The following is a 27,707-nucleotide window of genomic DNA, read 5'->3' on the forward strand; positions in this document are numbered from 1 at the left end:
AGAGAGAGACTTCCCCGCTCCTCCTACAAGGGTTCCTTTCAACAGCGCATGCGTACGTCAATCCACACAACCATTTCCCCCACCTCTTAAATTCGCGAAGGAGTTTAGACCTCAGCCGGCCACCGTAGCTCGTTTCCTCCCGGAACTCATATGACGGGAAGTCTCCTTGAGGGAGGAAAAAGACGAAAGAAGAGAAGCTTCAGTCTGTCAGGAAGAAGAGTTTCCCGGTGAGTGAGAGAAGAATAACGGGATAGGGGAAAGCATTCCTTTCTGATCTTTGACGTTCATAAAGGAGGAGGAAGAAATAGGGGGGAGGAATGGGGTGATGGGCGAAGCCACGCCCCCTTGCGTTACGTCACAGTCGTGTCCCCCTTAGCCCCGCCCCCAGGCTGTGCTGCGAGGGGGCGTGGCTTCCTGGAGAGTGAGTGACGCAGGGTGGGCGGTGCCTTGCCTTTTAGCCACGCCCCCAGTGCATGCGTCACTGAACCCAAGGTGCTCCCCCTTCCCACCACCTCTCTCTCTCAAGGTAAGGGGGAATCTTTTACTAATACGTTTCTTTTGGGGCCAATTCTGGGGAACCCCATGAATCTTTCAGTTGTGGGGACCCCCATAAATTAATCACAGGGTCTCTTATGGGGACACCATGGGTTTCACATAGGATCCACGTGTGGGGCCCCATGCATGTATCACAGGGCCCAGTTATGTGCACCACATACATCTCTCACTTCATACATTTTTGCAGGGTCCTCTTATGGGGAATCTTCTTTCACAGGGCCCAGTTTGGGGACCCCATACATTTCTTGCTTGTGGGAATCCCTGTTACCTTTCAAAGGCCCCTTCTACACAGCCATATATTCTGCTATGATAGTCTGGATTATATGGCAGTGTATTATTATTATTATTATTATATTAATGGAGCCTCCGGTGGTTCAGTGTGTTAAAGCGCTGAGCTGCTGAACTTGCAGACCCAGGTTCAAATCCCAGGTTCAAATCCGGGGAGCGGGGTGAGCGCCCTCTGTTAGCTCCAGCTTCTGCCAACTTAGCAGTTCGAAAACATGCAAATGTGAGTAGATCAATAGATACCGCTCCAGCGGGAAGGTAACTGCGTTCCATGCAGTCATGCCGGCCACATGACCTTGGAGGTGTCTACGGACAATGCCGGCTCTTCAGCTTAGAAATGGAGATGAGCACCAACCCCCAGACATGACTGGACTTAACGTCAGGGGAAACCTTTACCAATAATAATAATAACAACAAAGGTTTCCTCTCAATTAATTAATTAATTAAAAACATTTATATTCCACCCTTCCCACCCCAAAGGGGACTCAGGGCAGAGCACAACATATATATGGCAAACATTCAGTTCTGGAACATAAAATAAACCATAAATATACATAAACACTAAAATCAATGATCTCCACTTTAAAAGCAGTTGTTTAAAAACCATCTCAGATCAGCTAGACCGGGTTGGGTCTACAGGGTAAAGTTTCCTATTGTTGTCTTATTGCACTGTCCCAAAGGCTTGGTCCCACAGCCAGGTCTTGACCATTTTTCTGAAGGACAGGAGGGGGCTGATCTAATCTCACCAGGGAGGGAGTTCCATAGCCGAGGGGCAATCACTGAGAAGGCCCTGTCTCTCATGCCTGCCAATCATGCCTATGACGGTGGCGGGACCAAGATCAGGGACTCCCCAGAAGATCTTAATCTCTGCTGTGGTTCATAGAGGGAGATGAGTTTGGACAGGTAAACTGGCCTGGGATCCTTTAGGGCTTTATAGGCCAAAGCCAGCACTTTGAATTGTGCTCAGTAGCTAACTGGCAGCCAGTGGAGTTTACGCACCATGTTTTTACCCTGGCTGCCTCTCATTGCACTATTTGAAGCTTCAGAACAGTCTTCAAAGGCAACCACGCGTAGACATTAAGTCTAGTTGTGTCCCACACTGGGGGTTGATGCTCATCTCTATTTCTAAGCCGAAGAGCCGGCATTGTCCGTAGACACCTCCAAGGTCATGTGGCCAGCATGACTGCATGAAGCACCGTTACCTTCCCGCTACCTACCCTACCTATTGATCTACTCACATTTGCATTGTTTTTGAACTGCTAGGTTGGCAGAAACTAGGGCTAACAACGGGAGCTCACCCTGCTTCCTGGATTTGAACCGCCGACCTTTCTGTCAGCACATTCAGCAGCTCAGCAGTTTAATCCTCTGCACCACCGAGGCCTCCGATAATAACAATAACTTTATTTATATCCAGCCACCATCTCCCATGTGAGCCAACTTGAGGTGGCTTCCATGGTAACAAAAGTGCAATACAGAACATATAAAATATACATAAGCAACACCACTTGTTTTTAATCATGTCAGAAGTGACTTGAGAACATACTGCAAGTCACTTCTGGTGTGAGAGAATTGGCCGTCTTCAGAGATGTTGCCCAGGGGATGGCCAGATATGTTACCATCCTGCTGGGAGGCTTCTCTCATGTTTCCGCAAGCTAGAGCTGGCATACGGGAGCTCACCCCGTCTCGTGAATTCCAGCCAGCGACCTTCAGATCAGCAGTCCAGCCGGCACAAGGGCTTAACCCATTGCGCTGCCGTGGCTCCTAGCAACACCAAATAATATAAAATAACAACTTACAATAATTAACAGAATATAATTTGAATTCAAATATACATAACTGGCAACAGTAAAGGTAAAGGTTTCCCCTGACGGTAAGTCCAGGTGTGTCCGTCTCTGGGGGTTGGTGGTCATCTCCATTTCTAAGCCAAGGAGCCAGCATTGTCCGTAGACACCTCCAAGGTCATGTGGCCAGCATGACTGCATGGAGCGCTGTTACCTTCCCACTGGAGCGGTACCTATTGATCTACTCACATTTGCATGTTTTCAAACTGCTAAGTTGGCAGAAGCTGAAGCTAACAACGGGCGCTCATTCCGCTCCCCAGATTCAAACCTGCGACCTTTCGGTCTGCAAGTTCAGCAGCTCAGCACTTTAATACACTGGGCCACCTGGGGCCCAACACAACAATACATTGAAGTTAAAAATGAACTATATGAACCAAAACGTCCCAGCCACAGCCCAAGTTAAAAATCCACATTAAAATGTCAGGTGTTTTGTTTGTGTGTGTGTGTGTGTTGGGAGCAACTTGAGAAACTGCAAGTTGCTTCTAGTGTGAAAGAATTGGCCGTCTGCAAGGATGTTGCCCAGGAGACGACAGGGTTTTTGATGTTTTTGCCAGGCTTCTCTCATGTTGGTGCTGGAGCTGATAGAGGGAGCTCATCAGCACTCTCCCCGGGTTGGATTCAAACTGGCAACCTTAAGGTCAGCAACTCAACCTTCAGGTCAGCAGTCCTGCCAGCACAAAGGTTTAACCCATTGTGACACCGGGGGCTCCTATGTAAGGGGTAAATCCAGTAAAATGGCAGGGGTAAATAGCAGGGTTATCAGCTTTCATGACCCGGATTATATTGCAGTGTAGTTTTATATAATCAAGTTTAAAGCAGATAATCTGATTTGATAACGTGGATTATGGCAGTGTAGAAAGTACCAAAAGGTCCACTTACAGGTACTTGATGAATTTATCACAGGTTTTTCACCAGCAAGGAAGAATCAAATGTAGTTTTGCCAGTTCTCTCCTATAGGACCATTTCTACAACGTATTATACAATCCAAATTATCTGCTTTGATAATGTGAATTATATGGCAGTGTAGAAGGGGTGCCTAGGATTCCTCCGCAGTCCTTCTGAGTTGGGGATGTAGCCGTAGCTGCTTTGCGTCTGTCTATACTAGCTTTAAAAAGTAATACAGGAGATTCTGGGAGCAAAAGTCTAAAAAGACACCCTGTCCCATCCACTGGAAGCTCTAACTGCAGCATTACTGACTTCCAGTGACCCCATTTCCTAGGGCATTATAAACCAGGAATACTTTGGCGAGTTCTTTCCTTTGCATCTGGTATTCGTTTTTCACTTTTCTATCAAGGTACACTACTAACCAGGGCAGACCTTCCAAGATTGGACAGGATACGGAGCCTTTGGGTATTTAGATTAGTCCAGATACCTTCACCAAGGAGTACAGCTCATAAAACCCAACAAGCGTGAAGGATTGTTGGGATGCGTGGGAATTGTAGTCCAGCAGTCAGTAGGAAGGCACCCATTCACTTACCTTTGCCCCATACAATGATTGTAGTCTGCCTAAGGAGTTCTAAGTGATAATTGAGTGGCGCAGGCTGGTGAGTAGCCAGCCAGCTGCAGCCAGCTGTAACAAATTACTCTGACCAAGAGGTCATGAGTTCGAGGCCAGCTCGGAGCCTATGTTTGTCTTGTCCTTGTTCTGTGTTAAAAGGCATTGAATGTTTGCCTTATATGTGTATGTGATCCACCCTGAGTCCCCTTCAGGGTGAGAAGGGCGGAATATAAATACTGTAAATAAATAAATAAAATAAGTATGAACCTGACTTTATCCATTTGCCCTAATTGAGTTTGCCATAGATGTCAATAGTCTTCAAATTCTGAAGTTGAGAAGCAGCTTTCTTAGTTCCGCTTCCTAGGAGGATTTTAAAAAGACCATGGAGTTTGGTATTTCCATGGTGTCAAGCCACAAGCAGTAGGGAATGGGCACGTATTCTGTTCTCCCTTTGTGTTGTCAAAGGCTTTCATGGCCGGGATCACAGGGTTGTTGTGTGTTTTCTGGGCTGTATGGTCATGTTCCAGAAGTATTCTCTCCTGACGTTTCACCCACATCTATGACAGGCATCCTCAGAGGTTGTGAGGTATATTCTTCCCAACCTCTGAGGGTGCCTGCCATAGATGTGGGTGAAACATCAGGAGATAATACTTCTGGAACATGACCATACAGCCCGGAAAATACACAACAACCCTGTTCTCCCTTTCTCTGTGTTGCGTTTTCTAGGCAACTTTGAAGAGAATGTGTTCTTTTTGTTCCACAGACAGACACGGGCACTCGGTTCCCTCAGATTTCTTCCCCATGGTGTAACCTGCCTAGAAGTACAGTCAGCCCTCCATATTTGCAGGTTTGAATTATTCATGGGTTGAAGTAAAATGTTCTCTCTAGGAATCTCTGATTATGGAAATTGACCATAGTCATGCTAGCGATTCCTGGAATTGATCTACACTGCCATATAATTCAGTTTCTGAATCTAGATTATCTACTTTCAAGTGGATTATATGAGTCTACACTGCCATATGATCCAGTTTAAAGCAGATAATCTAGATTTGGAAGATAGATTATATGGTAGTGTGGATGGGCCTCTAGAGAGAACATCTTTCTAGGTCCTTAAGTGCAATTATGGTCAGCTTCCAGTTTAAGTTGACCACAGAGAAGACTTAGAAAATGCCTAGAGAAATAGGCATTTCTCTCAAGTAAAAAAAAAAGCACATTTTTCATGGTTTTTCACTTTCACTAGGGTCCTGTTTACCTAACCCCAAGGAATATGGAGGTCTGACTGCATAGCTAATCTTTTCCTAACGGTTCAGGATAAAATTGTGTATCTCTCCGCTATTACATCAAATAGTAATCATATTTCTAGACAGCCAGTATGAATGACACAGTCCCCAGCTTTAGATTAACATAAAAGAAGACATGGGCCCTATCTTTACAGTTGCATAAAATAAATCATACCTTAATGTTTACAAGTTTCCACTGAAGATGGGAACACAGAGGTAAAAGATACATCTTTTTCTGTTAACATGTTTATTATTCAAATATTATTTGTTGGAAAACACTATGAACCCAGTCAAATATAGACATACTATCATATGCTTTGCATCTTGAGTGTGCATATTCAGAAATTTGTGCCTGCTTTTTGTTTATGTAACCTGGGAATTAACTCAGATGATAGGGCCCTCTGCACGCATCGGATAGCAGGATCTGTTCTTGTATTTTTCAGCTGATTCTTCCCTCTATCAAGTTCAGTGTCATAATGCAGTGGAGGACTGTCTGCTTGCCACACTAAACTTTCCAGATTTAACTCCTGAAGTCTTCGAAAATCCGCAAAGCTAGATGGATTATTAGCTTGGTATCTCTTTGCTCATTCACGGATAGAGTGCATGTATAATGCTTGTTTGCAGATGAGAGAGCAAATTGCTTTCCTCCAGATGTTGCTGAATGAATTGCAACTCCGGTTTTGAAAAACACCGGGAATTGTAGTCCAGCAACCTGGATGATCAGGCTTTGTAAATTGCTGCTTTAACGGTAGAAGGTGTATGTCTGGTAACTAAGGAGGAAGATATTGTGAAGAAGTCCCCTCTGCAAAAGGTTATGGATGTGAATTATTGGCATATGGTAGATAACAGAGCTTGAGGCCATTGTACGCTTTATGAGCTTGCAGGTGTTGATTTAGAAGCAAATGCACTTACTGAACCTTTTCATCTACAGAATTCTGCAGTGTGACTCAGTAAAAATAAACCCCAAGGAGGCCTATATTATGCATCCCCATTGATCATGGACAGAAACGCCCCATTGAATCTTAATATTATTTGCTGCTGTTGTAGCCCCTGGGAGCAACTCATCCTGTTTCTTTGAGGAGCCATAGATACATTAATAAACATACAAGGAATACGCAAAGCATTCCTGTATGCGTTCTGCATACACAGTGAATTGTCAGCTTACTTCCCTTTATCACATTGGTGAACTGATGCTGTTTGAAGCTATACTTTTTCTGTGTGTGTGATTTAAGTATGCAATGCAGTTTCTTTGTTCCAAATATAGATGAGGGTGACTTTGGAGCCCCAAGAGCCAAATCCAGACCCCTGAGAAGTACCAGTTCCCTTCCCATCTGCTTGTCAACCTACTGACAGAAGAGGCATAGAGAAAATGTGGTGGTTGTGGCAAACAGAGTCCTAATAATCTATTTTTGTGTGGGTGAGACATTCTGTATCTTTTGCTCAAGGTGACTCCCTCTCATATAAATGGTTCTTTTCTTCTACGAGACTTTCCACACTGCCATATAATCCAGAACAATGTGTATTTTATACAGCTGTGTGGAAGGGGCCTAACTCAGTTCTTTTATATGATTGATTTTATCTAGGTGGAGATGTGTGACCACCTTTAACAAATTGAAAACTCCCATTTTGTTCTCAGCTTTCTGTTTCTACATCCTGAACATTTTTTCTCCACAACCACTTGTTTTAACAGAGAAATTGAAAGTTTGTCACCTACGCCAGCTTCTACAGCATAGGATTAGCTTGCAGGGGTGCTTTGAATGCGAATCTCCTGCTTCTTGGCAGGGGGTTGGGCTAGATGGCCCACGAGGTCTCTTCCAACTCTATGATTCTGTGATTATATTATTCTGTTCTGCATAATAGGTTAAAAACAGCTCTTCTTCTGAAATAAAAATACAGTAGAGTCTCGCTTATCCAACGTAAACGGGCCGGCAGAACGTTGGATAAGCGAATATGTTGGATAATAAGGAGAGATTAAGGAAAAGCCTATTAAACATCAAATTAGGTTATGATTTTACAAATTAAGCACCAAAACATCATGTTATACATGTTATACATGACAGAAAAAGTAGTTCAGTACACAGTAATGCTATGTAGTAATTACTGTATTTATGAATTTAGCACCAAAATATCAGGATTTATTGAAAACATTGACTACAAAAATGAGTTGGATAATCCAGAACGTTGGATAAGCGAGTGTTGGATAAGTGAGACTCTACTGTATATATATTGGTTCTGTTCTCACACCTATTTGTAGTTTAACTTATTCAGCACCAGGTGGCAGTAATAGACTCCTTCCTATTTAGATCAAGATCTGCTTGGAAAAGTAGTGCTCTGTATTGTTTGCAGTTCCATAATTATCTGTTTACAGATTTTGTTTTGTGTGTTTTCCTTCAGGAATGAAAGCATTTTAAGAGGTTCTTTTCAGTGGGAAGTCAGAGTGAAGGGAAAGAATGGAGGAGCTCCTCTTCTGTGCGCCATTCATTTTTGTACTGCCTTTTATAAAAGTATAAAAAGAATTTAGGAAAGACACAGAAGTTTGTTTGGAATATTTGCCTTTGTAGAGGAGGGTTCTAATCAGTGATAGAATCTATCAAACTTGCAATAAAAAAGGATCAAGATGCATGTCATGGGAAAACTTTTCTGCTGAAATCTGGGAGAGTTGTGCCAACAACATTCACAAAACAGCCACTATTGCTTATATGGACCAGAATAGTCTCTGACCTCATAAGCCAGAGTTTCCTAAAGCCCAAGTTTGTTCATTCAGATTTCCAGTCTACTGTTTCTGGAGGCCAGCCATACTAATCATATGCCAAGTCTTTCTGGATCCACTTGTGACCAGCCCTGCAGTTATGGTAATACAACTCAAACTGCAGCAAAATCCACAAGCAGGAATACCATTTTGGGGTCAGCTTCAAAATATAAAATACATTATGTAAGCTTTCAAAGCTTCCCTATCGTCTTCATCCAGCAAATCTTTTTTTAAAAATCATACAGGAGAAAAATGGTGATGTTGTTAAGAGCCCTGTTGTCTATACTCTGTCTGAGGTGTGGTCAGTTGAGATTGAATGATTTCAGTACTATACACACAGAAACCATTAGCATTTCACAAGGGTTAGGGACAAAGAGCAATAAAAGAAGTCACAAAATTTCAACTCCATTAGCAACAGAAAACTAACCTCTTGAGATCCAACTGTTCCTTTCCTATGCTAACTGCTCCTTTCTTGAGCAGAGAATGTTAAATTTCTCAAGGAATCTCTGTTCCATTGGAAATAAGTTTTATATTTATTTATTTATGCAATGCTTTTGACTCAAAATAAACAAATCCAACTCATCAGGCAAAAATCTTTAAAATCATACATAAGAAACATAGTGTGGATTTCGGATCTGCGTTGGTCCACTAGCCATTGGCTGCTGGTCATTGCTAAGTTTCCAGGAAACAGTCAACTCTAGCCAATGAGCACAAGCATCCTGCCAGTCCCTGGCACATTGGAAAAGAATAACTGCAAGTCCCCACACCAGATGCACAGACCTAAGCATTCTCGAAATGCTCCCTCTGGCAAATAACAGGAAAACAGGAGGTGTGATATTTGTGGGGGAGATTTTTTCAGAAATTGCTCAGTTTGCATGAAACTGTACCACCAAATTAGAATAGCTACTGTCTTGTTGAATGGGCTTCTAAAAACCAGACATTTTGGTTGGGTTGTTTGCGTCCCTTTCATCAATATGCCCGTCATGCTGTAGCTTATACTTTATTTGTGCTTCACGAAAGGAGAAGAGACTAGTTTTGTGTAGAAACTCCTTATGAAAACTGAAAACAACACGAGAGGAGAGTTGACAGTGGTGTGTGAAAACTTGTCAATGTTGCTGATATGTGAACAGGGCGACTCTCTAAGCTTTGCTGAACCAAACTAACTTTTGTAAATTACTGTACCTCAAAATACATTCCTCCCTTTCACTGTCTCATTTCTTGACTCTCCTCTTCACTGTAACACTAACTCACATTTCTTGCTCAAACTCATAAATTGTTGCAACTAATTCAGATTTCTCACTGTTCTTTTCAAAATCCCATCCAAACATACAACCAATCTATAGTCATGCTTTCACTCCTTCCCATCAGAAGGAGTGAAAGCATGACTTACCTTATTACGAATGTTTTATGTGTCACATACATAGCCATACTTTATTATAATCTTGCTAGTAAAGACAACAGTATTTTATAAAAGGCCAGAACACAATATTTGGGGATTTTTTCTATCAGCTATTCTCTTTAAGAAGGTTTGTGTTTTGCAAGGGTATGTCTTGGTTTGATTGTGTCAGGAATTGAGCTTTTCCTCTTGACTGAGTAGTTAATAGAGTAAATCCCACTCATTGAGGTATGCCTTCAATGAGTGGAACTGGAAGGAATCCGTGGTGGAAAGAAGCCTTTCTTTCATCTCGCCCCTATGTTATCATAAGTGAATGTGTTTCAGAAGAATTGTCACCTATGCTTTATTGAAATGAGCTTAGTATGTTATGTTAGCAAGATGCATGACAGCCATCATATACCCCTTATCTTTGGTTGTCATTCCTTTTGATCTCTTTTTCTCCTCACTGCATGTGATACCTTTGTACCAACTCTAACAGTTCATGGATAGCTTAAGACATGCTGCACTATTGTATGTAGACAAACACTAATGCCTTTGAGTAATGTCAGCTGTGATGGGGTACAGTCAGGGCCATATGACTCTTGAGCTAGTAATCTTTCCGTTGGACATCTTTTGTGCTGCAGCTGTTTGAAATGCTGGATGAGTGTTGCTGTTCAGAACATACTTTGCTGTAATGTTAGAAAAGAAAAGAGATCCCATCATGACAGGTGGAAGCCACTCATTCTTCATCTGCCCTTTTTTCAGTACCTGGAACCTATTCCCACCTGCTAATTGTGACCATGACTGCTGGGATTATGTGCCGAAGATTTGCAGGGCGATCTTGCAGGGCAGCGGCATTTTCAACCACAACTCAGGCTTGGAGGAAGAAGATATTACCCAGGAAGGCAGAAGAATGTCAGAGAGCCAAAGAGAGAGACAAGGAACCAAAACCTCCGACTATGCTCCGACTGTGGAAGCCTCCAGAATACAGGGTGTCCTTCAATCCCTCAGCGTATCCAGGGGCCAAGTGTGTATACCATGAAAATGCCTCTGTGGGTTTGGAGAGTGGAATGCTCGAGAGCGATTATGGCAGAATTGGTGCCAAACAGGTCCGAAATACATACAGCATTACCTGCTCACGGAGGCTTTCGAGCACAAAGAACACACTGTTGGATTTGGAAAATGATAAGGTCCTCTCTCCTCAAGCATTTTTTAAGCAGCCAACTAGGTTGGTCCCTGTGAAAGATGATAGGGAAATTGCTAATGTAGAGGATTATGACACTAAAGAAGATCCCAGGACATTCCAGAAACAAAGGCCTGAATATGGATCTTTGTGTTACAGCAGGTATGAACTCCCTGAGCCCCTTTCCATGGAGGAGTGTCATCATATCCTGCAGAAAGTTGCTGTTTTCAAAAGCAGTCTGAAACCTGGAGTCATTGCCGATTATTTTCTCAAGCTGAGCTGTTTGCCGGAGGAACAGCGCTCAGCCTTGATGTCCAACACCAGGTTTGCTATGCTGTGTCGTTATGGAGTTGAGAACATCCAAGTGTTTGATATTTCTGAGCTTATTGCGGTTCTAAGGGCTTTTGTGGGCCTAGCCATTGCTCCCACCCACTCCATGCTGAATGTGTATGAAACCGAGTGTTGCCGTCGAGCATGGAGCATGAACCTGGACCAGCAGTTGCTGGTGGCTGACCTGTGGCGATGTTTGGGGCGAGTTGTCCCACGGTATTTAGAGATTCTGCTGAGCTATGTTAACCTCCATTGGAAAGACCTCACTCTGCCCCAACTAGTCCAGCTTGTCTACCTCATTGGTGAAGGGCGCAAAGCCCCTGAAGAGTTAGTAAAGAAACTTGATGTCTTGGTGTTGAAGCATTTGGACTCTCTCAGCCTGGAGGAAGTAGGTGCTATTTGCTTAGGGTTCTTTAAGTCTCAAAACGGTGTTTCAGAACAGACTATGAGAAAAATTGGAGATAAAGTATCTGCCCATATGGCAGACATCAGCAATTATGCCTTAGTCAATGTCTTTAAGATGTTTCGTTACACCCATGTTGATCATGTGGATTTTCTAAAGCAACTCGGGAACGTGATTCCCCCTCGGATACCCACAATAGGCATTCAGGGCATTATGCACATAACGCTTGCCTGTTCAGCTTTGCATTATCTGAATGAAAAGCTTATGAATGCTGTTGCATCTTCAGTACCTTCCAGGGCAGCTTATTGCCGAAGCAAAGACATTGCCAAATTATTATGGTCTTTTGGAAGCTTGAACTATGAGCCACCCAATGCTGAGGAATTTTATCTCAGCCTTGAGGAACAGATGCACACAAAGATGCATGAGTATGACAAATTCCCAGAGCATTTGCTCACCTGCTTGTTAGCGTTGGCATTTGCAGAGCGGTTCCCCCACGACTTGATCGACTATGCGCTGAGTCCTAAGTTCCTCAAACTAGGCAGCAACAGTAAATTTGACCTTCGCAGGGACTTTTTCACCCTTGATGGCACAGTGGAGATCGAATGTCCTGGTTATACGGGGCACCGCCTTCCCCCGCAGTTTAGACAAGAGGCAGCAGAGATGCTGTGGACCCTTGCCCAGAAGGAGATCGCCATGAAAGAAGAAGTGACTGAAGCCCTGTCTTTGCTGCAGGATATGCTGGGTGGGCCTCAGTATATCAAACACCACATGATCCTGCCTCACACACGATCAACTGATTTCGAGATTCATTTAGACTGTGACCGGAAATCATTGCCATTTAACTCAGAAGCTGCTTCTACACTAAAATTAGAACTAAAAGAGAATGGGGTGGTACTTACAGATGATTTAATGTCTCAGCTCGTAAAGGGGACGTCTAGGAGCCAGTCTGCTGTGATTGATTCTGAAGACAAGATTGATATATGCCTCCAGAAAAGGGCTGCATTGCAGAAGCAGTCTCTCTCCACTTCATTTACTGATGGAGTTCCCCTTACTGGGGCCCTCTTGGATGCTGTGACCCAACCAAAGATGCCTTGTGAAGGTCCTCTTCCTCCTCTAAACAAGGAGCAAAACAGAGGCATGAAACTAGCTGTTCAGGTGTCACATAGGAACCATTACTGCTATGGCTCAAAACACCTACTAGGGCTCCATAGCTTGAAAAGGAGGCAACTCAGTCAAATTGGATATGTTGTGATAGAAATACCTTTCTGGGAATGGTTTCCATTACTCCGGCGCAGCCGTTCAGAAAAACTGAGCTATTTGCACTATAAAGTATTTGGATCTTTGGTTTGAGAAAAAAACCCAGATATCACACTGAATCAGAATAGGAAGCAGACATGTTGGGTTCTTTAGTTTCAGCCAAGCTGACACAATCTGTTGTCTTTCCACTGGCGCATAACTCAATTTTCAAAACTGCTCAAGAGCTGTGATCTCTCCACATTGCCAATTTGTCAGTATTCTTGGAATGGATAATTCTCACATTCAGCATGTCCTCTTCTTATAAATGGATTTAACAGTGGCTCTTCTGTAAATAAAATACTTTATATTAGTATAACTTTGTGTCCTTTTTTTCTTGGTAAAGTTCATGGGGAAAATTATAGTTTTCAAGTATTCATGACCCTCAGGGGTCAAAATACTTTTTTAGAAGGGGGTATGCCTTAAAATGTCTTGTAGGGGTTCAAGGAGGCTCCAAAGCATACCCCATGTCTCCTAGAGGGAATATTTTGGTTAAAAACAATGTTTGGGTAAACCAGTGCATCCTGTAGCCCTACACAATCTCCTGAAAGGCTAATGCAGCCTTCTAGCTTTCCACAGCGGCCCACTTCTGATGGTGGATAGTGATGTTTTAATACATGAGTGAAGTAGAGGTCGGTGACTTTTGGCATATTTCCCTCTGAAATTTTTGTATGAGCATTATAAGGGCTCATTGGAAGCTAAAATACTTTTAATCCTGCTTCCTGGCCGTGAGCTATTCCTTCGAATGATAGTATGTTATTATTGTTGAAACAGATGTTTCAATTATTGTCCTCAGCTGAAAATGTTCCTGGTTATGGAGCATTGTTTTCATACAGAGATGCAATAGCAGCATTAGCCTTAGCCTCCAAGCCATTCTACGATAATATGAACTTGTCAGTATTTAACTGTTCTTTATGCCTTCAAGTCAACTCTGACTAACAGTGACTCTGTTCTAAAGTTTTCTTGGTGGGATTTCCTCAGAAAATGGAGTTTGCTGTAGTCCTGAATGGGAATTGTAAACCTGATCCTACTATAGTTCTAGTCTCAAACTCATACCTTTATAAATGCAAATCTCATGCAAGTGAAGAACGTTTTGTATGTTGGAAAAGGTCCCAGGCCTGACTAGTGACATACCGTAGATGCTACTCAAGGTGTATGGCTCACTTGGGCTAGTTACAAAACACCTGGGTTTGACCCTTTTGCAAGTTTCTTAACTAGACTCCCCCATTGCAACTTGGTTGTGGCACTTCATTGGTCAAAACAGACAGGTTCTTCAGTATCGGATTGTTGCTACTGAACTGCATTTCAGTCCCCTTCAGGCACCTCCAGATTATAGTCTTCTTCTCTGCTACTTGTAGGATATGTGCCATTATCTGGAGCGGCAGGAGAACCTTTTCCTGAGTTGTAGCACCAGGGTTTCCCATTGGGAAGCAGGGATCTAGTAATAATGTTCTTCTGAAATTCTAAGGGTGTTATTCACCTGACTTATACTGTAGAAATTGGAGAAGATGGCATTCACTTGGAACTGCTGCTGTCATTTTTAGGCTATAATAACTCGAAGTTTTGATCCAAACTAGAAATAGGTATCTCAACAAACTTAAGATGCTTGCAAGGCACCCAAGGATAGACTATGTTGGAAGACTGATCTTCATCCCTTTTCAACACTAAAATAACCTGAATATCTGATGCCTATGAGAATTCCCATTTTGTATCATCCTGTTTCATCACCGTAGATGCTTCATTACACTTTTCTGCAGTGCTCATTACTCCCTTAATAGGACAATGTCAGAGACACATGCTCCATGTCTTACTTTCCCCCTGTGAGCGCATGAGATTTTGGGGCTACTTTGCTTGGAAACCTTTAGGAACCATATTTAAGAACTCGCAGCTGATGATAGGAATTCCTGTTATGGGCCCTGCCTTGGCACATGGATATGATGCCTCTATATCATGATGATTCTTCTGAAATGGGGTGTGTGTGTGTGTGTTAAAGATGCCACAAAAATCAGGCTTCTTGGAAACAACAATAACCATTGAAGTCCCGCAGAACTCATGCTTGGTGATGTAGAAATTTCAAAATATTTGTTGGAGAATGAAACTGGAGGGTGTGAATGAATATAGGATACAGTGAGGCTGCAATATAAATAAAGAAGGAGGATACTGAAGAGCCCAGAAATATTTTAGAATAGTGGTTTCCAAACTTTGGTCTTCAACTCCCAGAAGCCTTAGTCAGCCTGGCCAACAACAATTCCAGGAGCTAAAAATCCAAAACGTTGAAGACCAAAGTTTGGGAATTGCTGCTTTAGAAGAACAAGAACAACAATAAGTTTTATTTGCTAACAAGGTGATGTACAGCACAGTTGAAATACCTAGGAAAAAAACACATTACCATAAAATACTTAGTAAGATAATTTATCTTCTATTCATATTGTAGAATGTAAATACAATATAAATTTAAAATTCATGCATAGGCCTGCTGGAAGAAATAAGTCTTTAGTTGTGTCAAATTCTGAGAACTTATTTGGCTATCGGATGACTTCCATGAACTGAAGTGTCGGAAAACTTGTAGACTGACACTTGGAAGCTCTTGGCCAACAATGTTCTTTTGCAGGGACTTTCCCAGCCATCCAGGTGAGGAACCCTCCCAATCCAAGGATTGAGCCCAGCTTTGCTCAGGTCTTGGGGTCCCTTTCACAATGCTGTTTCCCATTTCACAGTGGTCTGAAGTGTAGACATGTTTCCCAGTTCTTTCGTTGTTGCAGCTGGCCAAGCTTGGTTGCAAACCCAGCCTTCTACATGACCCTACATAAAGTGCGTATCCTTTGGCCACCAAGCTATTTTGTGTTTGCTAAGGAAAACTGAAGATTGCAGGAGGGAAATTGAGATGCATCCCATCCTTGTATATTAGATCCATCTCTTCTGGCAGTCCTACCCAGTCAGCTTTCAATCATGAGTTTTGATTTGCATTCTATTACCTCTATATGTCAACTCTGTAGCTGTGTGTGTCGTGTTTCTATGAAATTTAATAATTTTATGTTCTTTTTAAAAATATTTGTTGTATCTCGCCTTGAGCCATCAGGAGAGGTGAATAATAAACATCATCATCATTATTATTACAAACAACTGTTTGGAAATTTCATAGAATCATTGTTGGAAGAGACCACAAGGGCCATCTAGTCAATCTTCTGCCATGTAACAACATCTAATCAAAGCACTCTTAACATTCGGCCATCCAGTCTCTGTTTAAAAACCTCTGGAGAAGAAGACATCACTGGACCCCCAGGCAGCATATTCTACTGTCAAATTACTGTCAGGAAATTTAAGTATAATCTGCTTTGAATCCATTACTCTGTGTCCTGGAGCAACAGAAAACAAGATCCTCCAGAGAATAGGAACTCACTCATTGAGGACTAGAATGTTTTTAAATGCTCTTTATATCTCTGACCATTGCTGTGTTTTGATATTTGATTGTTTTATTGGGCAAGGCCCCATGTAAGCCGCCCCGAGTCCCTTCGGGGAGATGGGGCGGGGTATAAAAATAAAGTTGTTGCTATTATTATTATTATTATTATTATTATTATTATTATTATTATTATTATTATTAGAAATTACAGCACTATTTTCACACGTGCCAACTTTGAAGTTGGGCATCAAGATGAAAAAAAATATTAGTTGTTTCTCATATTATCTATGTACAGTAAGCCGTTTTAATTTGCTTGTGATCAGGGCACAAAACACAAGTGGGAAAACTGAATTAAAAACTTGAAGGAACATATCTTGAGGAAGCTGTTAGAGTTGTCAACTTCTGTAAGACATTAACCATATGGTTGTGCTTGAAGACCATATTACTCAAATCTTAAAGTTAAACCCAGAGGTGTGGAAAGCTTGGTTGTATTACTCTCCAGTATTGTAGGCATTGTCTGAAGGAAACAATGGGAGAATGGAGAGTTGCTGGCATGTGTTTGTGGACTTTTCAAAAGTATCTGGCTATCCATTGTGAGAGCAGTAATGGGCCAAAAAGGGCTTTGAGGTGATCCAGCACAGCTGTCCTTGCGATACATCTCTCGCATCATTTGTCCACTATCATTTGAAAGCAACAATAGCTTTTGTTTTTTTCTTTTAGAATCTCATTGAAGATTTGGGAGGTGGTCTCCCCCTCGGACCATAACGATGGTGATCAATGTCTGCCTCCCACAATTCAAGCCGAGAATCCACTGCAATAAGGTACGTGGTCTGCAATACAAAAAAGGGGGGAGGGCAGCATCAACATTGGGTTGGGAAAGTATTCATTTCAGGATCATGGGGCATTTTGACTCAACAGCTAATTGCAGAACTAAATCAGCAATAGTTATGTATAAGAGCTCCCTGCTGCTCATGCATATCTTTTCTGAGAAATGTGCCTAATGGCACCTGTAGAGTTCTCCCAACACATCATTTGCATGGAACCAGAAAAAAACCACAAATACTCCCAAAAGGAGGAGGCCTTTGTGTCCTCTGTAACAAAAGTACAAAGCAGATTTCTTCCCTGTTAAAGGGAGAAAAACACTGAGTTTTCAAAAGAACCTCCCCCGTGTTCAGTTGCAGAGCCAGAGTTTAGAAAAGTTGCTTTTTGGAGCTATCCCAAACTGAAGAGTAGAGCCATATTCTTTGCAGATGGTCCCAGGCTGAACCCATAGAGTGATTATGTGTTGTGTCTTCAAGTTCCCTGTTACTTGTTGCCTTATGGCAACCACATGAATTTCATAGACTTTTCTTAGCCAAGGAATACTCAGAGGTGGTTTTGCCAGTTCCTTCCTCTGTATCTCCAATGAACAAACAACTAGACTTATTGTTTGTCGGGAAAGTTTTGATTTTGTTTTCCTCCAAGTCAGAAAATTGGACTTGTCTCTTCCAATCCTATGATCCGATTGTGAAGTGGGTTCCTTGTTTCTCGCTATCTTAAAAGGAAATGTTACTTTTACCCTGCTGAGGCTTTGGTGCATATCAGAAGAATATTTGCTGCTTGAAGACCTTATTTAAATCAGGTTTATGTCTGTTTGGGATTAAAGTTAATATTCCTTCTCCATCTGGGTGCTAGCCCCTGGTGGTGCATTGGGTTAAACCCTTGTGCCAGCAGGACTGCAGACTGATAGGTTTGCAATTCGAATCCGGGGAGAGCAGATGAGCTCCCTCTGTCAGCTCCAGCTCCCCTTGCGAGGACATGAGAGAAGCCTCCCACAAGGATGGTAAAACATCAAACACCCGGGCATCCCCTGGGCAATGTCCTTGCAGAAGGCCAATTCTCTCACACCAGAAGCGACTTGCAGTTTTTCAAGTCACTTCTGACACAAGAAAAAAAAATCTGGGTGCTATTTTTTCTGTTTAGGCTGCAAATGACACATTCTTATTGATTTGAACAGTTCCAAATTATCATAGCCACAAATCTCTGCTATTCTTTATGGTTTCTAGCATTGCCTTTGTACCCCTATCAATGTCCCTGGAAGTCCACGTTGCATTAGAGTACTGGTAAAACGTTCTAAACAAATATGGCCTATAGCTTTCTTCTTATCGGTTTTGGGTCAGAGTTTTATCAAGATAAAGTGGGATGATAATAGTAAAAACAACAATAACAAGAAGATCTCTTACTGTAGTAGGAGACGTCATGTCCAACTGAAGTTAAAAGCTTAATTCTCAGTGTTTTAGTTAACAATTTTTAAGTATGTACTCTCATTTTCCTTTTCAAAGTCATTTGAGACCAACTTTCATGTTCCTGGATTGTATTCCACATGTTCATTATAATCGCAATCAAAGAGTTTAAAACACATTCAGATTCTTTTTGAAAATTTTATTGGCAGATCTCTGCTGATGGATATGAAGTCGAAAACCTGATCTCCGAAGATCTTGCCAAGAGAAACCGTGGCTTCCGCTGTGAATATTTCCTCAAGCCCCCGGTCCACGTGACTCTGTCTTTCCCGTTCAATGTAGAAATTTACCGGATTAACATAGACGTCTCCTCAGGTGGTTGTCACAACGTCACAGGGCTGGATATTTACACATCTACCTCATCGAGCAAACCCTCTTGGGCCGGCCCAGAATCTCTGTTCTCAGCTGGGCAACCTGCGTTGGACAAAGAGACTTTCACGTTAGTGGGCAAAGCAGTGCTGAAGAATCAAAGCAAAGTGGCCTTCAGCAACCGCGGCTTCAAGCCCAGGCCTCCTTTCCATCATCAGATGGACACTCCTTTCTCTTTTTCCGGCTCGGGGTCTCTGGACCTGTGGAATAAAGGCCCAACCTCCCTGAGCAGTGTGTCGCATTTGAAGATCTGCATCACCCATGTGGCAGGCGGAGGCCTCCCTTGCCTTAAGAAAGTGGAGGTTTGGGGCCAACCAGCCAAATCCTGTTCTCATGAAGTGGTCGACGACGTGCTACGAGTGGCCTCCATCTCCTTGGCCCCAGGCGTCGGAGGCCAAGCTGCCAGTCTCCCGTCTCCTATGGAGAGCGACGTGGTGCCCTTCGGCAACCCAGACAGCCAGGAGCAGAAGCTGATCGATGCCATTCAGGACATCCCCGAGGAATTCCTGGACCCAATCACGCTGGAGGTAATGACACTGCCCATGCTGCTGCCCTCTGGCAAAGTGATCGACCAAGGCACCCTGGAGAAGTGCAACCGGAGTGAGGCCTCGTGGGGGCGAGTGCCCAGCGACCCCTTCACCGGGGTGGCCTTCAGCCAGCACTCCCAGCCCCTTGCCCACCCGTCCCTCAAGGCTAGGATCGACCACTTCCTCCTCCAGCACAGCATTCCCGGCACTAACCTCCTCGGGAGGCGGGCCCAGGCCTTGGGGACGGTGGTGGCCTCTTCTATAGCCATGACTTCTCTCAAAAGGAAAATAGACCTGGTGGAGCAGAAGCTGGGCGGCCAACGTGAGGTGACGGAACCTTCCCGCTTTTCGGCAGCAAACTCTGTAGTCGCCTCTACCTTGGAATCCTGTGCGAAAAAAATGAAAATGGAGTGTGATGCAAACTCCTCCCAGATGGACTGCTCAACAGGTACCTCGACTCCTCTGTCTTGCTTTGCAGAAGAGCCTGCCCCGTGGGTTGCTAGTACAGTTTATTTCAATTTATTTATTTATTTCCAACATTTATATCCCGCCCGTCTAACCTGAAGGGACTCAGGGCGGCGTACACAATTGGCAATAATTCGATGCCTACACATAATTAAAACATAGTAATGAAAATCCAATTAAAACAATATAAAAATATAAAACATATGGTTAAAAATCCGTTCATCCAAAATCCTCGTGCTGTAGCCGTAAATCAGTCCGGGTTGTCTTTATCATTTAATCTTCGAAAGCCTGGGCACATAGCCATGTTTTCAGGGCTTTTCTAAAAACTCAAAAGGGTTGGGGCTTCAGGTTTCAGTAAATTCCCTGTCTATGGGTCTTACTGAAATTTAGAAGTTGTTGGAGAGGTACGTTCCTGCCCTGAATGCAAATATGACTAAACACCATTACATTACAGTGTTCCCTCACTATTTCACGGTTCACTTTTCGCGGATTCGCTGTTTCGCAGTTTTTCAATGAACTCTAAAAAACTATTATAAATAATAAAAAATTACAATTTACAGCCTAAGAAAGGGAGAAAGGAGAAGCCGAAGGGAGAGAAAAGGAGCCCAAGAGGCAACAGGAGGAGAAGGAGGTGATTTATCAACACATGATTGGTTGATAAAGACTTAAAATAGTGTATAACTACTAAAATAATATATAAATATTAAAATAAATATAGTGTCCATACTTCAAGGATTTTCACATATTGCGGGTCGTCCTGGAACGTAACCCCAGCGATAAATGAGGGAACACTGTACTTGACTTCTAGTCCCAGCAAACCAAATAGTTACTTTGGAGGACCTAGCGATTCCCAGTGAAGGATCTTCTCTAGGAATTTTCTAGCTCCCCAACACAACTGTATGGTAACTTCCAGAGGAATCAAGCCGTTGAATCACATCTATCAGATTTCTAGAGAAATCTTTGTTCCTCAGGCACAAGTAAGTGAAACCATGGATATGAGTTCTGTGGTTATAGGACTCTGCGGAGAAGAGATGTTGGATGTTTATTTAATTATATTATTATATTATAACCGCTGCCACCAGTGTAAAGATGTTTATAATGCGGCCACCAGATGTAAAGGGGATTATCCACGCTTGCCACCACTATGGGAAGATATAGCCACTAGCTACTTAGAAAGGAGACCTTTTAAATTTTGTTTTTCTTCTTTCTTCTTGTTTGTTTTTGATGGTAATATATATGACAGAACCTGAGATGTTTAAAAGAACAATAACACGTTTATTCTGGCACAAAGCTTAATGGTTACAGTAACTTTCTCTTAGAGGCACTTTGGTTAACAGTTGCAAGGCTAGAATGAGGTGTTTCAAACTTCTTAAAATGTCACTTCTTTCTTTACTGCTCTAAACTGCAGTCACCCTGTGAATTACAATCACAGATTATCTGTTCCAAATCAGGAGACAGACTACCTTAAAATAAGTCACCAAACTTATTTTAAATTGACTCAAAAATAAGCATTTGAGCCTCCCTGATCCCTTCAACTGAGGATCAGTCTTCACTGTACCTCATCAGGGCACAGACTACTGCTTCTTTTTCAAACCTGCACTTCTCCACCAAAATGGCAGTTGGCTCCGCCCCCTTCTCCATGGCAACCAACTCATAAGTGCAGAGTAACTGAAATATTGACCCTTTTAAAGCGCAATTAAACATGAAATCTGTAAACTAAAAAATTCACACTTTGTTACAGACTCCTACTGTATTGCTTGTCCAAAATCATGTTAGTCCTTGTGGAGCATGTGTAGGGTGGCACAAGAAGGATATAAATACATCTGTCTCTGTATAAGGTAGTTTTGAGGGTATTCATGTCTAATCTCACTTTCATGGAGTTGCCCTCTATTTCTGTATATCATTGGTCTCATCCTGCTACCTTTTGACATTCATGAATTTTACATCACTTCACTCTTTGAGGTATATCTGGTCATTTTAATCAAATACTTGATATTCAATTCTACAACCAATCTGACTTTGGTTCTAATATCAGCACTCTGAGAACTTCCATAAAATAGTATCACTAGATATTACTGCTTAAGAAACAAACTAGATGCAGTATCTGTTGAATAGCTAGCCTAGCTTTCACAGATGTTCCCTCCAGATGTGTTGCATCACAGTTCCCATCATCTCATTAGCACATCTGCTGGTTGAGGAAGCTTGTAGCCTTTCGAACAACAGAAAGTAAACAACCTTCCCTCTCAGTATGCCAGCTTGTTAAACATTTAAATGTGGTCAGCTCCCTAAGGCACTCCACCCGGGGATTCATGGCTTCCAGACCTTTGACCATTTTGGTTGCCGTCCAAATTTCTGGTGCCCAGAAATGGACATGGACCACAGTGTGGTCTGACCAAAGCAGAATAGAGTGGGACTATGGCTTTCCTTAATCTAGATACTATACTCCCATTGATGGAACTTGGAGTCACATTGGCTTTTTAGCTGCCATTGATTCATGTTCAGCTTGTGGTCTATTGAAAATCCTAGATCCCTTTCATGTGTATTGTTTTTAAGCCAGGTTCCACTTTTCCATATCTATTAAGTGAGTAACAGCCATGGATTTCGGCTATCAGTCTGTGACTACTGTACTTAAACTGAACAGTTTTCTCACTTTGGTTGAAGCAGCTCCCTGTAATTTTCTCAACTACTGTTAGAGTATTACTGGTGAGACAGAAGATATCCAATATAGCAGCTTAATAATTTCACAATTTACAGCTGTTTCTGTGTAATCCGTTGTCTGTTACCTCTGGTTCCTTATAGAGGTAGCACCATTTATTGATTTTCTGGTTAGTTTAAAAAGCCAAAGGGTCAAGGTAAATTTGAAATTTCATTCAACCCAGGTCATAATCTGAAATTACTTTTAGAGTAATGAGTTGCGATTGTAATTTCCAACGCCTAAATTGGTAGCCATTATAATTACAATTTAAGAGAATTATTATTTGAGTCGATTTCATTCTAAAACCACTAAATGGTTACTTTTTAAATTTAAAATAACCCTCATAATGCTGTGACCTTGTAATGGGATCATCATGTCTTAGATAATGTCAGTGCTTGAATGCAAAGTTAAAAAGAGAAGCTGTATGATACTTATTTCCTTTGTGTCACCTTCTGTCAGAACCCAATGGCAGTGCCTTATTTATTTTGCTTCCAATTGAGCTCCAGTTCATAGGGCCAAGTATATGTTTTCTTCTGGAGGCAGCTCTCCAGATCCGTGCAAAGAGATAGATAGATCTTTCTCAGAACATATCACCTGGAGATGTGCTTCCATTGCAGGGTTGAAGAGTAGAAGGTCAATGTGTTGAGGTTTGCCATCATGCCAACTGATAGCCATGTTTAAATTTTGGAAAGGAAGTCCTATTTAGGAAGCAGCAAGCTTGTTTTCTGCTGCTTCAGAGACTGAGACGCAGAGGAATTGATTTGAAGTGCACGAAATAAGGGTTGACATAAACATTAGTAAAACCTCCCTGGCATAGAGAGCTGTTCAAAAATGGAACAAGTTTATTTATTTATTTACAGCATTTATATTCCGCCCTTCTCACCCCGAAGGGGACTCAGGGCAGATCACATTGCACACATAAAGGCAAACATTCAATGCCATGACACAGAACAGAGACAAGACACAGGCACCGGGCTGGCCTCAAACTCATGACCTCTTGGTCAGAGTGATTTGTTGATTTGTTGCAGCTGGCTTGCTTTCCAGCCTGCGCCACAGCCCGGTCCTGCTGTTAATAATAATATAATAATTTATTCTTATAACCTGCCTCCATCTCCCTGAAGGGACTTGGGGCAGCTCACATGGGGACAAGCCCTAAAACATCAAGTTGATGTACAATTTAAAACATAAAACAAATTACAGAATTGACATAATATAACAATTATTTAAAACATCATTAAAATAAATACAACCATATCAATTAGAAAGTGAAGTGGAATTGTTCAGGTTGCTTGGAGGGGCAGGCTGTACAGCCGTGAAAATAGGGCCATGGCAGCATAAAGTGCTAAAAGCCGGGCAGGAGTACTTGGGATTGTGCAGTGAGGTACAGGCGGATTTATTAAAATGTGCATTTAAACAGCCATGTTTTCAATTCTTTTCGGAATATGGCCAGGGTGGGCGCTAGTCTGATCTCTCTGGGGAGATAGTTCCAGAGCCGGAGGACCACCACCGAGAAGGCCCTCTCCCTCGTCCCCACCAACCACTCTTGTGACGGTGGTGGAAGCGAGAGGAGAGCCTCCCTGGCAGATCTTAGAGCCCGCGCTGGTTCATAGGGAGAGATACCATCACGAAGGTAAGCAGGACCTGAACCGTTCAGGACTTTGTAGGGTCATAACCTGCACTTTGAATTGAGACCGGAAACTTATTGGCAGCCAGTGGAGCTGCTTCAGGAGAGGTGTGGTATGCTCCCTGCAACTAGCTCCTGTTAACAATCTGGCTGCGGACCTTTGCACCAAATGTATTTTCTGGGCCGTCTTCAAAGGCAGCACCACGTAGAGTGCATTGCAGTAGTCCAGTCTTGATGTAACCAATGCCCGGATCACCATGGTCAAGTCAGACTTCTTGAGGTACGGTCTGACTTGTCTTACAGTGTGGTGGAAACTTCTTCGTTGGAGGTTTTTACGCAGAGTCCAGATGGCCATCTATCAAGAGGGCTTTGACCATGTGTTCCTGCATGGCAGGACGGGTTTGGACTGGATGGCTTTTGGAGGTCTCTTCAAACTCTAAAGCAGTATGTCATGTACATGTATTTGTGCCCCGCCGTCATCTTCCCAAAAGGATCCCTCTGGTAGTTGTTGGCAGTGTGAATTGCACCCCTGTTCTCAACCAGCAGTGATGTCTGTAGTTCAGTTTGGATCTCTGTTGATGACTGAATTGTCATCTGATTTGTCGATCCCTTTACGGATATCCAGAATGTCTATTTCTAGGTATATTTTTCCCCACCTTTCTCTTTGCAGAACTGGTTTCTCACGAACAGAGGCTTTCGGAAAGCTTGGATAGTGCCTTGAGCTCCGCACTCAGCAACATGCCGTTGTTCACGGCTACCTTGGCAAAGGGGCAACAGCAGCAGCCACATGGCAGTTCTAGCAGCCCATGGAATGCAAGCAGCGCACATGGTAAAAAGGCACCGTTTTTGAGAAAAATTGCTCTGGGTGACAATCATCCCAGAGTTTCTCTTCCCAAAAGAGGCTGGGAAGAGGCTCTGGGTTGAGATAATGTTGTCTAAGTAACCGTTCCTAGGATTCATTTTCTTAAAGCTGCTGGAAGTGTTTTGGTTTTAAATTTTAGAATACCTGAATTTCCAGATACCTATAAAGCAGGCATGAGCAACTGTTAGGAATTGTGGGAGTTGAAGTCCAAAGCACTTGGTCTGTCGCTCTTGCCTGGCGAAGAGGCAGAAATATTTATCAATACTGTGTATGAATTGTAAAAGTTTGCCCATACCTGCTATAAAGTGAGATATCTTGGAGATGGATTCCAAATTTAAACATGGATTCCAAATCTAAACATGGTTGTTTTATACACCGTGGTTTTAATCATTTTGTGCATTGAACCATCAGAAAGCAAGCAGCCACTCATCTGGGCAGTTTCAGATTTTGCATTTTGTAAATCTAGAAAAGGGATGCACAAAGAAGTACACAGTGTTTAAGAAAGATTTTGCCCTAGGTGTTGATCTTCCAAGTCTTACTTCCTGAAAGAGGTTAGGAAGAAGCTCTAGCTCAGGAAAAAAATAAGATTCAAAGCGGCTCACGATTTAAAAGAACAATATGATAAAACATACAAAAATGAATATTAAAGTCCAGGTAAAGATCTATAAGAGATTTATAAGAACTGAGAGGATACCTGTAAGTCTGGGATATGAAGTATAAAATATAAAAGTAAGGGAATTCCAGTTCAGACCAAACTGGAAATTATGGGGGCAAAATTGAAATAAAAATGGCAGGGCCTAAATCAAATATTGAAAAGGAACTTAAAGACAAGAAAGGAATGGCAAGGAGACCCTCACAATCAGACAATATAAGAATGAAAGATATTTTAAAAGAAATTCAAAGAATGTCAGAAAAACAGGATAATTATCAAAAAGAAGCCCAAAAAATGTCAGAAGAACATAACAAGCAAATATGGGAAATGAGGAAAGAAATAAAAGATGAAATTATTCAACTGAAGGATGAGATGAGAAAAACATATGAGGACATAAAAGACTTAAAACAAAATACTGCAAAACTGGAGAAAACACAGGACAAAATCAAGAAGAAAATGGATAGTTTGGAACTGAAAAATACAAAGATAGAAAGATGCCAAGAAAAACTAGAACAAAGAGTTTCAGCTCCGTTTCAGAAATGTCCAAGAGGAGGAGAATGAAAATATAAGAGAAATAATAACAAAACTAATTGCAGAAATACTGCAGAGCCCACCTCAGGAGATAGAGTCGGAATTGGACAGATGTTACAGAATACAGACAAACTATTCCAAAAAGAATAAAGTGGCAAGTCCAGGTAAAGCTCAGGTAAAACAATACAGCCCATTTGTTCCTGAGCCATGAACATTTGCCTAAAATAGCAGCTTTGGCAGTTCTTACTATAAAAGGTAAGTGGCTTTTCTGTACAGGGAGGGGGATCCAAAGTGGAAGGAAGTTCTGCATTGAAATGTATAGCTGATGAGGAATTGCTATGGTGAATTTGCTTCCTTTCCCTTCTTCCCTTTGTGCATCTTCCTGCAGATCTCAACAGCAGCAGTAGCGCTGGCGGCCAGGGCTGCTCCTCCTGCTCTCGGACCTTTTCTTTGTACTTCAAAGCAGAACCTGTTTATCAGCTGCCTTGTGGCCACTTGGTCTGTCGCTCTTGCCTGGCGGAGAAGCAGAAATCTTTATCGATACTGTGTATGAATTGCAAAAGGTTGGTCGCCACACACGACATTTTGAGAGTCCATTTCTAGCACTTTTCTCTCCTTACACGCTCTCCGGAATGGTGTGATCCGAAGCGTATGTGAACTGCATATGGGGTGGGGATGGGGCTTGGAAAAAGCCGAGGGAGGCGACATTGGGTTCTGCGAGGACAGAAGCCACGCCAGCCTTGCAGGCCAGAACTTCAGGAGGTTCTGAAGAAGACTCATTTTGCCTTCAGAGAGAAATAGGCGGTGCTGTAGCATTGAAGCTTGTGCCAGAGCTAAAGAGATCAAAGGATAATAAAGCCATATGCTTCTCTATTTTCTTTCTTTTTGTTCCAGAAAGCTTGTTTATGGACAAAAGTTGCATCCACGTAACATGGCATATGTTCACCTGCCATGTTTTCCCTTTAGTAAGAGAGCTTTACGGTTATAATGGATTAAATATACACAACTTAAAAAAGAATATCTGCTGTGGCACCTGCCCATCATTGGCTTCTTCCCCAAAGAACCCATGAAATCAACAGTATCCCACTCTCCCACTCACCTGGGAGAGATGGGTCATGGGCAATGTTTGAAAAAGTGCTGGTTCCAATTCTCATTAGTTGTGCAACATGTATTTAAAAACAAAACATCAGTTTGTTGTATTTGCACACTTATTTGTGGTTGCTCTTGATTTCTGTTGTGCAACTAGGTCAGAGAGGTGATCCATTTCTCTTCCTGTCCGTCAGATAAATATGTAAGCCTTAATAAAAAAAGATGCTCAGAATCCGCTGATCTCTTCTGGGCTTTTGCAACAATGGTATTCTGTTTTATTTCGCTTGCATTATCTGGTGCAAAGATAAGTAACACAGGTCAAAATCTGCAGAGACACTTCACCAAGATCGATATCTTTGAAGAAATAATACATACCTGCATTACAGAGCATCATATTGGGTCGCTGTAATCCATTGGTA

The 27,707-nt window shown here is 42.3% G+C and overlaps 2 protein-coding genes and 1 long non-coding RNA gene across 5 annotated transcripts in view; 2 read left to right on the forward strand and 1 right to left on the reverse strand.

Moving 5' to 3' along the window:
* LOC134299524 (uncharacterized) overlaps window positions 1–220 on the reverse strand; it is a 31,332-nt gene extending 31,112 nt beyond the window's left edge. Inside the window, exon 1 of the long non-coding RNA XR_010006741.1 lies at window positions 84–220. This is a non-coding gene — a long non-coding RNA (uncharacterized LOC134299524). The remainder of the gene's footprint in view (window positions 1–83) is intronic.
* ubox5 (U-box domain containing 5) lies at window positions 87–27,551 on the forward strand. Of its 2 annotated transcripts, none has more exons than XM_062982567.1 (5): window positions 87–227; window positions 16,916–17,016; window positions 18,627–19,818; window positions 24,825–24,983; window positions 26,588–27,551. In XM_062982567.1, the coding sequence occupies exons 2-5, from the start codon at window positions 16,963–16,965 to the stop codon at window positions 26,800–26,802; spliced, it is 1,620 nt and encodes a 539-aa protein (XP_062838637.1). In that variant the 5' UTR covers window positions 87–227; window positions 16,916–16,962; the 3' UTR covers window positions 26,803–27,551. The 2 variants fall into 2 exon arrangements, with proteins under 2 accessions (XP_062838637.1, XP_062838639.1); XM_062982569.1 differs by lacking the exon at window positions 87–227 and adding an exon at window positions 452–526.
* fastkd5 (FAST kinase domains 5) lies at window positions 100–13,111 on the forward strand. Of its 2 annotated transcripts, none has more exons than XM_062982564.1 (2): window positions 100–227; window positions 10,349–13,111. In XM_062982564.1, exon 2 carries the CDS (start codon window positions 10,384–10,386, stop codon window positions 12,847–12,849), a length of 2,466 nt encoding a protein of 821 aa, XP_062838634.1. In that variant the 5' UTR covers window positions 100–227; window positions 10,349–10,383; the 3' UTR covers window positions 12,850–13,111. The 2 variants fall into 2 exon arrangements, with proteins under 2 accessions (XP_062838634.1, XP_062838635.1); XM_062982565.1 differs by lacking the exon at window positions 100–227 and adding an exon at window positions 402–526.
* Window positions 27,552–27,707: the final 156 nt, after the last annotated feature.

The sequence above is a fragment of the Anolis carolinensis genome, chromosome 5 (genome assembly GCF_035594765.1).
Source record: "Anolis carolinensis isolate JA03-04 chromosome 5, rAnoCar3.1.pri, whole genome shotgun sequence".
Lineage (NCBI taxonomy): Eukaryota > Metazoa > Chordata > Lepidosauria > Squamata > Dactyloidae > Anolis > Anolis carolinensis.

Bases quoted from the DNA above. Each gene is read 5' to 3' on its own strand.
- fastkd5 (XM_062982564.1), top strand. From the start codon at position 10,384: ATGACTGCTGGGATTATGTGCCGAAGATTTGCAGGGCGATCTTGCAGG.
- ubox5 (XM_062982567.1), top strand. From the start codon at position 16,963: ATGGTGATCAATGTCTGCCTCCCACAATTCAAGCCGAGAATCCACTGC. The intron at 17,017-18,626 runs GTACGTGGTCTG...TTTTATTGGCAG, and splicing joins CGAGAATCCACTGCAATAAG to ATCTCTGCTGATGGATATGA. The intron at 19,819-24,824 runs GTACCTCGACTC...TTCTCTTTGCAG, and splicing joins CCAGATGGACTGCTCAACAG to AACTGGTTTCTCACGAACAG.